Source organism: Pavona decussata, unplaced genomic scaffold (assembly GCF_977016875.1).
Source record: "Pavona decussata unplaced genomic scaffold, jaPavDecu1.1 SCAFFOLD_72, whole genome shotgun sequence".
Lineage (NCBI taxonomy): Eukaryota > Metazoa > Cnidaria > Anthozoa > Scleractinia > Agariciidae > Pavona > Pavona decussata.
The window spans coordinates 4,742,546-4,760,000 of NW_028145491.1; the positions used below are offsets into that span (position 1 = coordinate 4,742,546).

Consider the following 17,455-nt stretch of genomic DNA (forward strand, 5'->3'; position numbering starts at 1 on the left):
AAGTGTACATTGAATTTAAGTTGGAAGTTTTCTAGAGATAAAAATTTTCCATTTTCATCGAGCAGGTCACTTACGAAGCATATTCCCCGTTCAAAAAGATTTCGCCAAAAAATAGACGTATTCTCTATTGTTATATGTTTGTTATTCCAAAGAATAAATTCACTTTTATCATATCCGTGTAACTACTACGAAGTTCATTAAAATAATCTAGAATCTCTCATCTCATTTTGCGCAATATAAATATTAAATTATTATTAAATTATTAATTGTGGAACGTCAGTAGGTGGTATATATGTCTCTGGTTGTTAACCTGATTGGTCAACGAAGTCGAGTATAATTGGTCGTTTGTCAGTAAGCCGTGATGTTATTGGCTGTGAAGACTGTTAAAAGTGGTTGGTGCGTTTCGATCCGTCTTTTGTTAGTCAAAAGTCCGTTGGAATATAGAATATATTGGTTTCACCAGCCACCATCTCTCATTAACGCATCGCAGAGCATACATCTTCTGCTGTTCGCAGACATCTGTGGGAAGAACACGATATGTCAGGAAAATTGGACTGTATGATCTTTGAAATGCTGTCCATCCGCGAACGCAAACCGAAACTGAACATCCAACCGGACTCCATTCGCGCGAGAGTTTGTTTGAAATTATACCCCGACGTTTAATTATCATTGTTTATTTATTCACACGGAACCATTTGACACTTTTTTGGTATATATTAACGTATTATATTTATTTCTTCACCTGAAAATGATATCATAGAGGTATCGAAACGTTGTGTAATTTCGCTAATTTTTGTTCTTAAATTTTTATTATTAAATGTTTTTTTTTTTCAAACTTGATTCTCGTTTGCCACACTTCCCTTTTGTCAATGGTTTCCGAATTTATAAGCGCTATTAGAGTTTTAAGGATGTACGTTGGTGTAAACCTAGTAGTAGCTTGATAACATGTTTTCGTGTGATATGAGTGATTTGAAAGAGAAAAAAACACTTCACTAGCAATAAGGGTTTGCGTAGATTATCTGTGTCTGGTTGCACATGCGTTGACTGCGTTTAGTTTCTGTTTAGTGACCTTGAAGAAATGGCGGATGTTGTTGAACATCACCAGCTGCTTCTAAAAATCGAAAGTGCTTTTCCTGAGTGTGGCGAGGAAGGATGCCTGAAGATTTACGAGAATGTTCTGAGATGCGTGGGAAACAAGAGATATGTATGTATAGTAAATTGGTATCTAAATCAATTTTTTACTTTTACAGAATTTAATAATGTAAATAGTTCATTGATTTCCTGAATTGGTTCACTGTTCGTAAATTTTGAGTGAATGCCATTTGTACTCGGAAAAGTAATAAACTTGTAATTATTGTTTGCGATTTTTAGCACGAAGGACTAATCAGGTATGTGCTCCGTAAAAACTTTTTAAATCAGATTTTCCGTGTTAAAAAGTCGTCTCAAATATTCAAACGTAATTTACAAGAGTTCAACTTCTTGTAAACAGCAAGAACCAAGCAGAAGGTTGAAAATAGAATTAAAGAAATTACTGTTGCTTTCTAAACAAACTGTTTTGGGGTTTTACTAAAACCATTAACGGAGTAATTGGAAAACGAGTAAGGGGCTAAAATCTCGAGGGGTTATATTTTTTTGCATATCACTAAAAAACATACAGAAATCAAGCAACAAGTCAATATGTTTAATAAATTTATCTTTTGTATGAGATGAGCCTGAGCCTACATGTACTTAAGGTCTCTTTATTCTTTATTGTACAACCAAGAAATTCAGTACAAAAACTTGTGAACTTTTTCTTTGGGCTGATGTTCCAGCTGCTGCAAACCATGGGTACTAAAACAAGAAAGGGTAAAGAGATCTTACATACAATGGGCTAAGGCTCATCCAATATATTTTTGCCATGTCTATTAGCTATGGTCACTTTATTTTAACAACAAAAATGTGCGATGTTAGCTAGAAGTGATGCAATCCCTTCCGTTAGATCAATAAGGAACCTTGCCCTTGGTTTTACTCTGCAACGAAAAAAGTCAATGAAGAAGTTGATTCTATGTTTAAACTACAAAACTGCACGCGAGAAGTGAGTAAGAAAGTCACACGAAAAATTATTTGGAAAAAAAAACTAACCCCTTGAGAGTTTAGCCCGTTTCTCCAGTACCCATTTTAGTATTAACCGCTGTTTTTTAAAAGCAAGGAGGAGACTAACAATTTTGCTGCATCACCGATCAGAGGAATGAGTGTGGCGACAGTCTGCAATACAAGGTTTACATGACTTTTAGACCAACAAAACAGTATTTAAAAAGCTGCGGCCCGGCCTTTTAGAGACCACAGCTTCCAACTGTCATGAAGCATTATAACATAGCGCGCGTGCATCCTAATCTAATTCCTATTGGCGTCATCATGGTACGTTTCTCAACATATGCACGGCCGTGCGTCCATCCGATGACGTTTGCAAGTCAGATGGGGGAAGCATGCGTGCGCTGTGTTAATAAAAAAACTTTTCCAGAGAGACAACACCATAAAAATGTATATTTATAGGAGCTTGTCGAAGTTTAATAAAACGTTTAGATTAAACCGATGTGAGAAACCACTTTCACCTTTTTTTTGTACAGAGAATGTTGTAATTAAACAGGGAAAAAAACCTGTTTTCCAGGAATCGTTTACTTTATTTTCACTATGTTATAAAAGAATTGGTTCATGCTTTTAGCTGTGCGTATATCGAGTTATGGATTCACTTGGGAAGTTTGGAGAGCACTCAAGAAGCTAGACTCAGCTACGCCTCGAGCAACTCTTACACTTCTCTCGTGCTCTCCTAACTTCCCGCGTGCATCCATAACACGATATACGCACGCTAAGCATGAACCAATTCTTAAATGTTTGATTTACCTGACACTACACATAAAAGTATAACGCTGTTACATTTTCCTCCATGATAAATATCACATCAATTCATCGAAAGTAAGTTTAATGTCAGGCTTATTTTCGTATGCTGGTTATTTTTAAAATGTTGTGGTAATTCACTTTCTCGTCCTTTTTTCACTGTCTAGATCACAGTTTTTAGTGTGGACGAGGAAGGAATGGATATTGACAGGGCCATTTTGAAAGCACTATTAAATGGTAATCATGTGTTGCGTTTTGGTCAGATGTATGTTGTTATAGCATTAAAGTATCACAGGTTTTATTGGTCATTGTCTTTGCTTTTTGTTATTTGTTTTGTTTGTTTGTTTGTTTGTTTGTTTGTTTATTTCCAAAGGTCCCAACGTTTCGCCTTCTCATCAATTGAGTCTCGCTTTGATATGGAATCGAGCAGATATCGCCAAGTGCGAAATATTCAGGGAGGATCGCAAGTGGGAGGTGACAGCTAAATCTCTTCTTCTTTTCCTTTTATTTTCGTTTCTAACCGTTTGGAGAAATAGCTGAACCTTCAAGTTAGAATTAATTGAAGACTTTAGTTTTATTCAATATTGACTCTCCCTCTAGTGCTGCATTTTGGACTGTTGGGACTGCAGTTATTTTTTGTAAGCTTGCTTATCTCTCGTCTTTTCGTTCTTTCATATTTCTCCTTTCTTCCTTCTTTCATTTATTCGATAAATTATTTCTGTGCTGTATGCGTTATAATAAGTTGGTTATTATCGATTAGATTTCAGCATTGGAGAGCGCCATGTTTGAGGCTTTGGTCAAGGATCGCGTAGAGTTTGTGGATCTTTTGTTGGAGAACGGTGTCAGTATGTCATCATTTCTCACTGCTCGCCGCCTTGAAGACCTATACAGACGTGTAAGTTAATTGCACTCTCAGCTGCAATTTGCTTGTCATTATTCAGAGGCAATTAAGCAACAATAACAATGTATGGCATGTTTTTCCAAATTAAAACTTTTAATATTGTTGATAATTTTCTCTGAAATATGCATGGTTATCCCTAATTGTCTCTTTTGATACCAGTAGCCCTTGCTACGATCTGCTTTTTCCACACTGAGTCATAAACCACTCAAGAATACGTTTATAATTGGTGGCAACATAGTTAACAAAGCCGAGTTTCTCGAACAGTTCCAAGGTGCGCAGAAACAAAAGGAGCCTCCATCCTCAACTCGATTATGAAACAGCTTGCGCAGTAACAAAGCCCAATTTTTACTTTTAGAGCCCATCACAGCACACAAATGTGTACTCAAGCGCTACTTTTGCCCCAAAATTTTGCTAAGCGTGAAATCATCGATAAATGAACAAATTTAGGACTACAACAACAACAACATCAGCTTTAATTAACATGGTCAGTACGCTTAGCTAAAAATGCAGCTGAGACAGCTGTAAGCCACTAAAGTTCTTAGCGTGAGGGTTGGTTTGCTACACAAAGACAACTTCAAAGGGAGCGCTATTAGATAGGATAGTGCTTATTGGAAGGAGGGCGCGGAATGAAATTGTTAAGGTAATAAAGATGGGAACTCGACAGAGCTGTTACCGTAATCATTGATGGCGATAATGATGATGATGATGATGATGATGATGATGCCGACGAGGACGACGACGATAATACAGTCAACTCTCTCATAGCGACCACTTCTCGTAAGCGACCACCTCCCGTAAGCGACCACCTCGTAAACAACCGTTTTGTTTCTCAGTTTTAAGAGCTCTCTCGTAAGCAACCACCACTCAAATTTCTTAAGGGACCGCGACCACTTTTTAGGCCAGAAATTACACATATTCTTTTGTTTTCTGTTTCCGGTAAGCGACCACCCAACATAATCACGTATGATCGCTTGTAAATCATTACTCAGAAGTGACAAAAGTTCAATTTTGATGACTGCTCACAGATAACGACAGTTTACAGACAGAGAAGATGGCTATAATTAGATCTGTAGGTAAACGGGAATTGTTACAGTGATTAGTTCCAAAATGAACCATGAACCATGTTATACAAAGTTTCATCAGAAGAATGAATAGATGTGAAACAAATCAAATAAATTAGTTTCTATTTTCCTTATTTTAGCTGCTAAGGTAATATTTTTATGTAATTAATTAATCAATCCAGTATTAGGGTTAGTTTGTTGATCTTTCCCGTAAGCGACCACCTCCTGTAAGCGACCACTTTGTCGTGCACGAAGGGTGGTCGCTTACGAGAGAGTTGACTGTATAAAGTTCTTCCATTTTTTTTTGTTTCCTCAGAGAGCAAGGAGAAGTGCCACACTGCTTCGTTTGATTGGTGGGAAGATGGTTAGCGTGACATGATTGTACCGTAACGTTGCTATAATTTAGCAAGGCCGACGTTTTTACTTTTCTTGAATCAATTTTAACGGTAACTGAACATTTCTTCATCGTGTTATTTTTTTATTCTAGGCAATGAATTCTTTTAAACTTGGAGATATAGCGACCATCACGGAGCGACTGTTGGGAATTACTTTTGCCAATCCTCATCACGAATATGGATCCATTAAGAAGGTAAAGACCGCGATAATTGCTATACAATCCTTAAGTTAATAATACTCGACTAAACGGTTCACTTTGTCAGTGTATTAACGACAGAAGCTCATACAAAAAGACACAAACAATTGAGACAAGGGAGCAAATACGCTTCGTAGGCTCATTAATGAAGATTGCCTTATTTTTAGAACTGGTTGACAGCAAGGATTCTCTTTTAGAAAAATAATATTTGTCAGAGAGCGAAGCGAGCGCATGAAAAATGGACTTTGGTGCTCGCTCACTTGTTTCGATCGCTCTACTATCCCTGACGAAAATAACGCAACTTGTAGTCTGAGATTCTGGCCAGAACTTAACGTCGGACGTAACTGCTAATACCGAACTTCAGACAAAAGCACTAATGGTCGAAGTTAAATCTTATGCAGCTGGCCCTTGATAGGGTAGGACACAGTGAGAAATAAGGAGATAGCGACGCGCACTTTTCGAAAGGCCGCCTGTTTACAAGCAGGACGGGTAACCTAGGTATCCAAGTTATCGTAATTCTAGCAGAGCTAGAACATAGTCCGCCTTTACACCTTTACACTTTACTCTTTACACATGAAGTTGCTTGCCCGCCGACCCGGGCTATATCAGAAGCATCGAAACGTGCTGCTGCATGCAGCAGAATTACAACAAACCATAAGAAAACGAATAATGATAACTGATTGGCTCCTAGCTATTGTCTTTAAGAGTACAGACGATAAAATGACGTCAAATGTAGCGCGCGTTCTTTCTCAATGGAAAATAACGCCATAAAATGTTCAAAACTTGTCAGTCAAACCACTCACCTGCGGCTCGCGGTCCCACTTGAGTTTTGTACATTTTATGACGTCATTTTATGGCCTATAAGAGTATAGACCATAGAAAACTGCCGTCGATTTGTTAAATAAACCATAAAATGTTCAAAAGATCGCAGTACACCACTCGTGCCTCGCGGTTCCACTAAAGTGTTTTCATTTTGTGACGTCATTTATGGTCTCTTAGAGTATGGACCATAGAAAACTGCCGTCAATTTTTTAAGTTTAACCTAATAAGGAACATGTACAATGTACATTATTTACAACCTCTTATAAAATAGCCTGACGTACTAACACATGATATCGTGCATATAATTAATAATTACACACGTTTCAAGAAATCTGTAGCATACACGCCACCACTGCGCATAATGAAGCACTACAAGCTACATTTGTATAATATTTTGACTGTTGTTTCTTGTTTTTTCTTTTGTTTTGTTTATTTGTTTTTTATCATTCTCCAGGGTATCGGTATGGCCAACATGAAAATGTTTATGTCGACAAAAGATGACAGCTATTTCGGCATTGGATTCAAATTGCCATATAACGAGTTGTTGCTCTGGTCCGTGCTTTCTAATCTCCATAAGATGGCGCTCTTTGTGTGGGAGCGTGGTGACGAAAACTTAGCTAAAGCCCTAGTAGCAGGAAAACTCTTCAAAGGTCTGGCGGAAGAGATGGCTAAAGATGAACTGAAAGCTGATGTTTCTGAGGAACTTAAAGCTCGTTCACGGTACGCGCAAACATGTCAGATTTATGTTTAAGTATGTTTGTTTTTTTATCATCATTTCGTTATTTTAATTCAATTAACAACATGAAATAATGCTGGAAAATAACCCTGCGATGGATTAATGAATTAATTACGGATTAATGCTTCTGCTTGTGTCACGTTACGGAGACTGGGCTAAGCGTCAGTAGGTGGAAGCAAAAAAGCTCGTTAAGTTCTTACCTGAGTGCCCAGAAGGGACGTTAATAAGTTAACAAGCAGTAGACACCCTTTTGATTCTTTCGTTTTCTTCAGGGAGTTTCTCGGTATTGCTTTGGGCCTGCTGGATGTTTGTTACCGTACAAATGAAGACCTGGCGCAGCAACTGCTAACCTACAACCTGGAAAACTGGGGAGATCAGTGCTGCCTGTCACTTGCGGTTGCTACGCGACACGAGGAGTTCGTGGCTCATACGTGTTGTCAAACGCTACTGACGAAAATCTGGATGGGTGCCATGAAAATGGGAGAATCGGCCTCGCTGGGGGTAATTATTCTTCTCTTTGCTTTTGTGGGAAAGGTGAGATATTGTTAGTCTGAAATGTCTCTCTCCCGCGCCCCCTGTGGGTTAGGGAGAGGAGACGGCTGACATTTTAGACTAAGATATTGTATATATACACATCGAGGACCTACAACTGTATGTACAGGAGCGAGGGGACATCGCTGCTATCCTGGAATTTTAAAAACTTGTTTGCGTAGTACTACAGAACTAAACTTAACACCTGCTGTTGTCTTTTTAAGTAAAAATCAACACTTGCGATGAATTAAATAAAACAAATTGTCTTTTTAAGGTCAATTTGTGTCTATAGCTAGTATCGTATTTCGTCATAAGGACTCGTGTGGCTCTTTGCACTTTTTGCTTTGTTGTATTTTGACACGAATCTTGTAACATTTGTGGTCCCAAGAACCTATCGTTATCTATTGTTAATTTGTATAAGTGAAATTTTTCTCTTTTCCTGTATTAAACGTTTTCAGACCGTGTTGGGTATCTTGGTTCCTCCTACAATTGCGTTTAAGGAGTTTAAGAACAAGAAGGAATTATGTCAAATGCCTGTTACTTTTCAAGAATACGAACAAGAGCAGGCTAAGAAAGACCAGGACGACGAGGAGATTGAACCTCAAGAAAAGCCCGACAGAAGCGCGGCCCATTTCAGTAAGGGAGACTCGCAATTACACCTCAGGTAACTGTCAATAATTAGCAGACGTGTGATGAATTTCTGTTGACTTCCCAATGCAATCAACCACCATACGTTTGTGCGAATATTTCTTTTTGTTGTGCTTCAACCAAAGATCAATTCGTGTAGCTGCATTACGTCCTCCCTGACTGGGAAGGCCGGGAAAAACTAAGTAATTCTCCAAAGTTTTTTTTACTTTAATTTATTCTCGAATTTTAGTCCGAGCAATACGTGTCCTAGCTGTCTTCCTTGTACAATGTGTCTGGCAGCTGGTACAACAAATGGATCAGTGTCTTGAATCACTGAAAATATACTACCAATTCCTAATTTTCAGTCTCGCAATCCCCACCCCTCCCCTTTGAGTTATCAAGTGACGTTTGATGGATTGTTTGTTTTTCTGTCAGTCTCTGTCCTGTCTGTCTGTCTGTTTGTCGTTTTCTTGGTAATATCTTATCAAACTCTGGTTTTGTCTCCTGTCACACAGATCATTCCCGTCGCACAGTTTTTCAGAAAGCAGTGATTCTTTGAGTGTGATGCAGCGATGCAGGACATTTGAAACACTTGCGGAATCTGAAAGTTCCAGCATAGATCTGAGCGTAGGAGAGAGGCTGTATGAGTTTTACCGTGCACCCATTACTAAATTTTGGGGAAATGTGGTGTGTGCCTTAAATAATACACAAACCCTCCATCATATATGATTTAAGATTGGAAAGCCATTTATCATTGTATGTCAGCTATAGATAACACCAGCACTTCTGTTGGAGGTTATGGTAAAAATATGTCTAAAGCATAATAATAATAATAATAATAATAATAATAATAATAATAATAATAATAATAATAATAATAATAATAATGATAATAATAATAATAATAATAATAATAATAATAATAATGATAATAATAATAATAATAATAATAATAATAATAATAATAATAATAGGGGTTTGATGAGAAGTTAGTGATTAGTTGTTACGGTTTAGTTTTAGTTGATTAGTTGTTAGTTGGTTTAGTTTTAGTGATTAGTTGTTAGGTTTAGCTACGGTTTGACGCCCAACCATCGTTTGCTTAGGTTCTGGGCATCCAGAAGTTTACACGGCCAGATGGTACAATCTTTTTCTATTAATTCACCACTATTGTACGTAGCTCGACCACGTGAAGACAGCACACAAAAACGAGGGCGTATTACATCCTGATTTCCTGGTTTATGCCGGTGCATTTCCACTTCACTTTCTAGTTGGACTGGTTTACAGCTGTATAATAAAGTGGAAGAATAAACTCTACAGTTGATGAGTTTACTCGCGTACGCATCTCACGAAATATTAGCGTGCATGCAGAGGTCTCCTATTTCTTTGTCCTGCCTGCGTGTAGCAAAGGAAATTAGGGGACGTCTGCAGGCATTGTAATAAGGTGTATATGCGCCTTACAACTCACATGAATTTTGAAAAGAAGTCAAAAGTTGTAAGCGATGGTCAGCCATATCAGAGAAGGGAGGGGGAGGGGTTGATTAATAAGATTGGAAAAGACTATGTTTCAGTGTGGCGAAATTTCTACGAAACTATAACACATTGACAAAAGTGGCATTATGTGCCAACCGGCACAGGTGCACTCGCAAAAAAATTGCTGATAAAGATACGTGGATTTTTCCCTATATCTTTAAACAATTTTTATTAAATAATGTAGCGAAGCATTGTTTTAAGTCTCGCTTTGATTCTTCAAAAGAAGCGATGTAAATGCTCGTCACTGGTGAACACCGGATCAAGAATTAATGGAAATTAACTTTAATTCCACAGTAGGGGCTTTTATCGTTTCAAGAAAAAATTGTACCTTTATTGTCGGTTCTCTGTTCCTTTTGAGGTATTGGTACTGATTATAAAAGTTTGGGAATATCTGATAAGTTTTATTTTATGGTTTGTTTTGTGTTGTTTTATACTGTAGATGTATATATATATATTTTTTGTTTCTTTTAATGTAACTTTCTGTTTCTTTCCAGATTGTGTACTTTATGTTCCTTTTGGTATTCTGCTACGTCATTTTAGTTCGTCTTCCTGCGACCCCTCCCCCATGTGAAATAATCCTGATTATTTTTGTGTTCACACTGTGTACCGAGGAAATGAGACAGGTTAGTGGAAAACCCTAGGAAAAACGAGAGCATGGTATATTAAACTAACAACAACAACGAGATTTATTTGCATGACTATAACAAATACAGTATTGCAAAAGCTATTCATAACTAATTATTGATTCGTTAACTAATTCTTAAGATAACTTAAAATAAAATAAAATAAAAATAAAGTTACTGAAGTCTTTGCTTATTTTAAACTATTCATACATTTGTCTAGAGCTAAGTATACATAAAATGAAAGATTAAAGAGGACGCATCGATTCTCTGTGACTCTGAGTTTCGCGTCTGCGCGCTCGTCAGACAGAACTTTATTCAACCGAGAACTTGGCTTCTTATATACAAACAGCTAATTAATTCACTAGTGTGATGATCTATGTGTGAAATAATTAAAGAATCTATAGAGCTATTGTTGGCGGCTTATGAAATTTGCTAAATAAAACTTGTTTTCATGGCGGCATTTTGAAATGAGTTCTTCTGATCAATAGATTCTATAGATCAGAAAAAACTGATCATGGCAACTAGATCGGATGGAAATTTACCAGATTTGAATCCTATCAATTTAACGTCTTCCGAACTCACGGATGCAGAGCGCACCCTTTTGACTAAAGGACCAGCTATTCTGTCCGGTGCCTAAGGATGTCAACTGGCAAAAAGTCGTTGAACCTGGATAAATTTGATCCTGATGACAATTGTCATAAGGCGGACGACCGACTACCAGTCAATCCTTCAGCTACCAACTGGATCGGCCTCCTAAATCCAGTTTCCCGGAAGTGGAAGTCTTCATTAATAATGTGAAAGGAGACATTCTTGAACCTGAAAATTTGCGAACAGTCAGGGACAATTTGACTAAACATGAAAGGTTAGCATAGTTATGTAATCTTAAATCTAGTGATAACGTGATTAGAATTGAGTACATTAAGGCCAACGATTGTCATTCTTAAGATCGGTCTTGATCATTTTAAGTTATCTAAATCTGATTCACCTAATGGATTCTGGGAACTATCCGAACAAATTTTTAATCGAATAAGCAATAAAAGTGAATATGTAAATTACTTATTGACCAATCGTGATGTTTAATTCTATCGCTTTCTTTATGTTATCTTATCTTATCTTATGTTATCTTATCTTATCTTATCTTATCTTATCTTATCTTATCTTATCTTATCTTATCTAAAAAATACCATGTATCGCACGATTAACCGAAAGATTCATTCAAGTCATTGAAAATGTGGCAGTTACAAAAGTCATGAAGAACTACTGGAAGTAAGGTATTGAAATTAAGAAAACGATACTGAAGCAAACTTTAGGAAGGTTCTTTTTATAATAGCTATATTGTAACAAGAAAAACTAGAGCTCTCTGGCTCGCAATAAAACCAGGGGTCTGTGTGAGCTTGTACTCGCAAGAAAACTATTTTTTTGTGTATCTTAAAGGAGAGTTTCACGGTTCGGCGCATGTGTGAGCGATGACGTAGGCGATGTCAAGCTTATTGTTTTTGGACCAATTAGAAGCGAGTGCACAACACCGGCGGGATACGGCGGGCAAGTCTTACAACTTGCTGGCATAAAATAAAACTGACCGGCCAATGCTTCAGTCACGTTTCAGAAAGAAACGAAAAGGCTGTCCATGTAAAACACATGGGGATTTTTGCAACGCTTCGTGCAAATGCCTCATGACATCCAAGAAATGCCAGAACTTATGCGAACGCATACGGTTTTATTTTAGTACAATGTATTACAGTATATCTCGCCGCATGGATCTTTTTGATTGCGTGCGGTTCGAAAAGCTCCCTCAAACTTACGTACTTAGGACCAGCAGTTCATCAGCATTCAGTGATAAACTAACTATAGTGTGCCTGATTTTACTAGACGAGCGAGAAGGCGAAGAACGAGAAATCCGCAAGCTTCAAGAAGCGATACGACCATTTAGTAACAACAACACTGAGCGTCCTTCCGAGATGCTGGAATGCATTTGAGAAAACGCAGCCGTGGTGGCAAATCAAAACTCCGTTTGCCATTCGCAATAACCATAATTTTATTGATAAATGAATGCCCTACAATACATTTTGTAGTTTGCCGCAAATCTTTTTTTTTTTCTGCTGCTGCTGCCCGCTATTTGAGCCCGCTAATAGACGACTACAACCAACTCACACATTTGATCACAAATTTGTTCGCTTCGCGTCTCAGTTTTTTTCATCCAAAGCAAAACACTAATGTTTGATGCTGTTTGTCCGTCGAATTTTCCGTTTTTGACAGTTGTCTTCCATATGAACAAACAGTACGATTGAAATCTAGAAAATCCTCGCGAGTGAAATTGTAATGTTTTGCATTGTGAAATTCACTGAAGGTGTGAAATATTTCTTCAGCTCATACACCGTGGATAGCACAATCTCTCTGTTTTATTCCTACAAAGAATTTGTTATAAAACACGGAAAAGGAAACTGTGAGGAGACTTGCCATCAGGGTACTGTCTAATCACGTACTGATTACTGATTACCTTATTTTGTTTGGATCACCGTCCTGTTCCCCTTTGGATGGTGATTCACCAGGAATTTCTGAAAGAAATACATATAACAGTAAAATTGAGAACAGAAATCAACACAGCTAAGTGTTACTGAGTATAAATCAATTTCCTTTGAGGGATTTGAACTCAACACTTTCCTGTCTTCTTTTCTTTGTTCGGATTGTCTATATTATTTTTTTTCCACAACGGTCACTGACTCTTAGCCATCTGACAAGTAGGCTCCAACCCTGGAATACGTTTCTGGTGCGGTAGAGCAAATCAAACATTATTACAAGGGAAGCGTAGCCTGAACAACATGTTTCATAAAGTGTGCAAAACAAGCGTGTGCTTTGTTGCTGGTGGACTGGTTTTCTACAGCACGGAAATTTAGTTAATGTACTTTGGTTTTTAACCTATAGATGCTTCATTCGGAGCCCAAGACTCTACGCAAGAAGTTTAAAGAGTGGGCCTCAAGTAAATGGAACTTGTGTGACGCCTGTGCTGTGGTATTGTTCTTTATTGCTGCCGGTTTCCGCATGAATACAGGAACACTTAAAATTGGTCACACACTATATTGCCTCGACATCATGTTGTGGATCATACGGGTACTTGACATTTTCTCCGTCAGCAAAGTCCTGGGACCATATGTGGTCATGATAGGTCGAATGGTATGTATCGGTATTTGTATATGTAATCGCATGAGGCCGAGTAGAATTAAGGATTAATTTTCACGCGTATTGCGCGACTCGGGCAATTTGGGAAAAATTTGAAAATATAAGTGAAAATTAATCTTTAATTCTACGAGGACTCATTGCAATTACGTGTTTATAACATAGAGGGCAAAATTTCTTAAAACTATCGAGGCACTTCGTAAAACAGTCAGCCCCGGCCCGGCGTGAAAACACTCACCCGTAAACAAAACAAAACAAACAAACAATTCACCTGTTTCTTAGCGTACAAAACAGACAAAACGAGAAAAGTTGATTTTTAAGAGAAAATACATGTTTAATTCATGAGCAAACTAACAACAATAAAACCAAATGTTAAGCATCAACTGGATAATTTTTATTCTCCTACAACTTAAAACTTTCAACCACTTGACAATAAACACGAACACGGATTGATAAAAATAGCAAACCATGGGTTCAAAGAAGGAACTTATAGCGTGCTCAGCTAATTAGGAGCAAGTATTTTCGCCGCTCGAACAATCAGGGGTGAGTCCCTCTGTTTCGACCAATCAGCATTCAGTAACTTTGCCCTCTATGTTATAAAGCTGAAAAATACACGACTTCAGTTCTTACTTGCTTACTTACTTACTTACTTACTTACTTACTTACTTACTTACTTACTTACTTACTTACTTCCTTGCTTGCTTGCTTGCTTGCTTGCTTGCTTGCTTGCTTGCTTGCTTGCTTGCTTGCTTGCTTGCTTGCTTGCTTGCTTGCTTGCTTGCTTGCTTGCTTGCTTGCTTGCTTGCTTGCTTGCTTGCTTGCTTGCTTGCTTGCTTGCTTGCTTGCTTACAAATTACCGTAATGGTTTAAGCTGGTAAAGTTGGAATGTCGGAAGAGCAGTTTTTATGTTTAATTTATCAGCTTGAGAAGCCGTCCTTTGTCAAATGATTGCACTATCTAGTGGTAAATTGTAACCTTTTTGTGATATCACAGAAGAAAATTTGACTCGTGCAAAGTTGTTGCCTTCTAAAGTAAAAATGTGAAAATTGGACTTTGTTTTTGAAGTGTTCGTCCTTCTTTTTGAAAGAGTTTTTTTTTTTTTACCTAACTTTACCTCTCGCCTGTATCATGTCCTTAAAATATATTCCGCGACCGTCCCTGAATAGGGACGAGGGACTGGACCTCCCGGTCATTTATAACTCTTCTGAGACTACGTGAGAACGAAGTCACATGATTATTCACACCGTGATTCGAACGAAATAGGAAAATAACATTTTCGGTCATATTTATTGTTCTTACTTTTTCTAAGATTGTTTATGGTTAAAATTATTTGACTGATTATTGCTTTTGCTTTTGGTTTCTAGACTATTGACATGACCTATTTTCTATTAATAATGGTGGTATTTCTGATGGCGTATGGAGTAGCTCAGCAAGCGATCCTGTTTCCTCACGAAACAGCTTCATGGGAACTCATACCAAAGGTGTTCTTCAGGCCTTACTTTCAGGTCTACGGAGAATTGTTCATCGAGGACAATGTCTATTCAGGTTATTAAATGAATTTTTCGTCTACAAGTCATTACGTTATTAAACTGACAGCTAACAAAAGAGGTTGACCCAGAATGTGTGTTTTTAGGGGACCAAAATAGTACAGCTTTCAACACTCCGCGAAATGATGAATTTGGGGGAACGCTTGTCACTGTCATCATGGCGTTGTATCTGTTGGTTGCCAATATTCTGCTGCTTAATTTGCTGATCGCAATTTTCAAGTAAGTTCAATTTTATTTTCAAGTAAATCAATTGTTTTTTATTGTAAATGTTGGTGTTGTGAGAGGCTAATAATGAAAAAAAAAAAGGTCAATTAAAAAACAGTTGCCTTTTCCATCACAGGAAAACAGTCAAGCCTCTCGTACTCAGGGTAACAATCGTGTTATGTCCTCAGATAAAACATTTTACTACACTTAGGCGCATGTAAACTTGTGATACACTGACCTCCTATCCAAGGAGGGCAGGTGGGGAGCGGAAGTAGGCGATACTCTTAAGCACTTTGTGCAGCGGAAACTGAGAATAAGCACAGCCTGAAAGGCCACTTGACTTGTAATATCTTTACCTTTTGTCTGTCTGTTCAATAACACACTGTTATCTCATGGATATTTTGTCGATATCGTGTCATTTCGAGAAACATTCGACGTTGAGTGTTTACATGTATTCTAGAGGTACCTCCCATTACTTGAGCTATCCTGAGGCTAGGTTTTAGAATCAAGGTTCTTATGCAGTCAAGTGACAGTTATGGTAAAGGAAGGGTATGCCTCATGACATCACACTACTTTATTCTTTACTGCCTTTCATTTTGTTTCGGCCCCGCTCGATTTGATCTCATGCCTTGAAACTGAAGTCTGGGACTTTGATGGCCTCGTTATGACCATTATGTTCTGATGCCTATAAACTAAAGTAAACTAAATAATTACGTTCAAACGTATTTCATTTACCTAGTAACACATTCTCCAGTATTCAAGCCAACTCAAACCAGATATGGAAATTTCAACGATATCAGCTGATTATGGAGTATGCACACAGACCTGTCCTCGTTCCACCGTTTATCATAATCAATCACCTCCATCTCATTTACAAAGCCTACTGCAGACGTCGATGCTGTATCAGGAGAAACAGGCTACATGGGAGAAAGACAGACAAAAAGCTAAGTTAGTTTAGTCTTCTTTACTTTTCTTTACTTTTTTACGTTTTTTTTTTTTTTTTTCTTGTTTAATAAGCGATCTATTCTTAGATTAACTGCAGGACTCACAAACCAGGATGTTTAATAGCTTTCTGTAAGAGAGGTATTTAAGACCCCGGAAGTCGCCTTTATTTCGGCACTTTCATGCATCGATCGATTTGTGTGAGCATTAAACTTCGACTTTTTAGACCGCAGTCATCTTTTTTCAGAGCACAACTTGAAAATGTGGAAATTGCGTGTTTCTTCTCAAGAAATTACATACAAATTTATACAGTTGTGACTGAACGCTTGAATTTAATGATTAATTTGTAATAGTTGTTGTTGTCTCCAAACGTTGTTTTGCGTATTTTCCCTTAACGTATAGAGCTTTATCTGGAGAAACAAGACTTACACAAGCTTATGATGTTCGAAGAACAGTGCACTGAAAGTTATCTCCAAAAAAAAGACACTCTGTTTCACGCCACCCCGGAAGAGAGAGTTCGAGCTATTGGATCAAGGTAGTGTGATCAGCTTACGTTTGTACTTGTTTTTAAACTTATAGCAATGCTTTCTTTTTCCTGGATATAGCCATTGCTTACAAACTCTTTGCGACACCCTTTATCGAGAAGTTCTCTTGAGAAATTTTCCTAATTCCTTATGTCTTCTCTCCTACTTACCTTACCAATGAAAGAATGGTGTCTCGATTCATCACAAACCTTATGTCACATCACTCACTTTGCGGGGGGGGGGGGGGGGGGGGGGAGGAAGGGCTTTGTACGAGTTTCTCGGGAACAATTGTACAAGTGGCTACAGTTGCCAGTGACTGACATCTGCTATTTTTAAAAATTATTGTAAATGTAGTATACCATTTTTGTAACACAATGTTCGAAGTACCTTATTTTGTGTTTTCTGAATCAAGAAAAGATTGGAGCCTGTGGGCAAAGTCGGGCATAGCTAGATCGCAAAACGTCTCGTCGAGCCTTGTCGGCAAGTGTGCGGTGGAAAACGTTTCACTAGAGTGGAATTTTCTGACTTCAAAGAGTTTACCATCTCAGACGGATAACTCGTGTGGATATGATTCCGGTGTTATGGGTCGAATGAGAGAAAACAACGTGAACGTACGTGCAGTTTAATGGTTGACTTGTGTGCATGAAATAACGTATATAACGGTTCATAGGATACATGTAGGCGAAAAAGTAAAAAAAAAAACTAGAAATGATTCATGACTAAAGTTCATTTCGTCGGTTAAAGGGGCACTGTCACTGAGAGTTTGC

The 17,455-nt window shown here is 37.9% G+C and overlaps 1 protein-coding gene across 2 annotated transcripts in view; it reads left to right on the forward strand.

The window, feature by feature from the left end:
* The window catches only part of LOC146477090 (transient receptor potential cation channel subfamily M member-like 2), a 66,169-nt gene that overhangs the window by 29,563 nt on the left and 19,151 nt on the right, over positions 1-17,455 (forward strand). For both annotated transcript variants that reach the window (XR_014865511.1, XM_085114082.1), the window contains exons 8-23: positions 1,066-1,204; positions 3,042-3,111; positions 3,248-3,348; positions 3,635-3,769; positions 5,153-5,200; positions 5,324-5,425; positions 6,705-6,970; positions 7,259-7,487; positions 7,976-8,181; positions 8,660-8,831; positions 10,169-10,297; positions 13,220-13,468; positions 14,836-15,016; positions 15,105-15,237; positions 15,962-16,170; positions 16,567-16,699. Coding sequence is in view for 1 of the 2 variants with exons in the window: in XM_085114082.1 (XP_084970208.1) it covers positions 1,066-1,204; positions 3,042-3,111; positions 3,248-3,348; positions 3,635-3,769; positions 5,153-5,200; positions 5,324-5,425; positions 6,705-6,970; positions 7,259-7,487; positions 7,976-8,181; positions 8,660-8,831; positions 10,169-10,297; positions 13,220-13,468; positions 14,836-15,016; positions 15,105-15,237; positions 15,962-16,170; positions 16,567-16,699 (2,502 nt within the window). In the remaining variant the exon portion in view is untranslated. The remainder of the gene's footprint in view (positions 1-1,065; positions 1,205-3,041; positions 3,112-3,247; positions 3,349-3,634; positions 3,770-5,152; positions 5,201-5,323; positions 5,426-6,704; positions 6,971-7,258; positions 7,488-7,975; positions 8,182-8,659; positions 8,832-10,168; positions 10,298-13,219; positions 13,469-14,835; positions 15,017-15,104; positions 15,238-15,961; positions 16,171-16,566; positions 16,700-17,455) is intronic.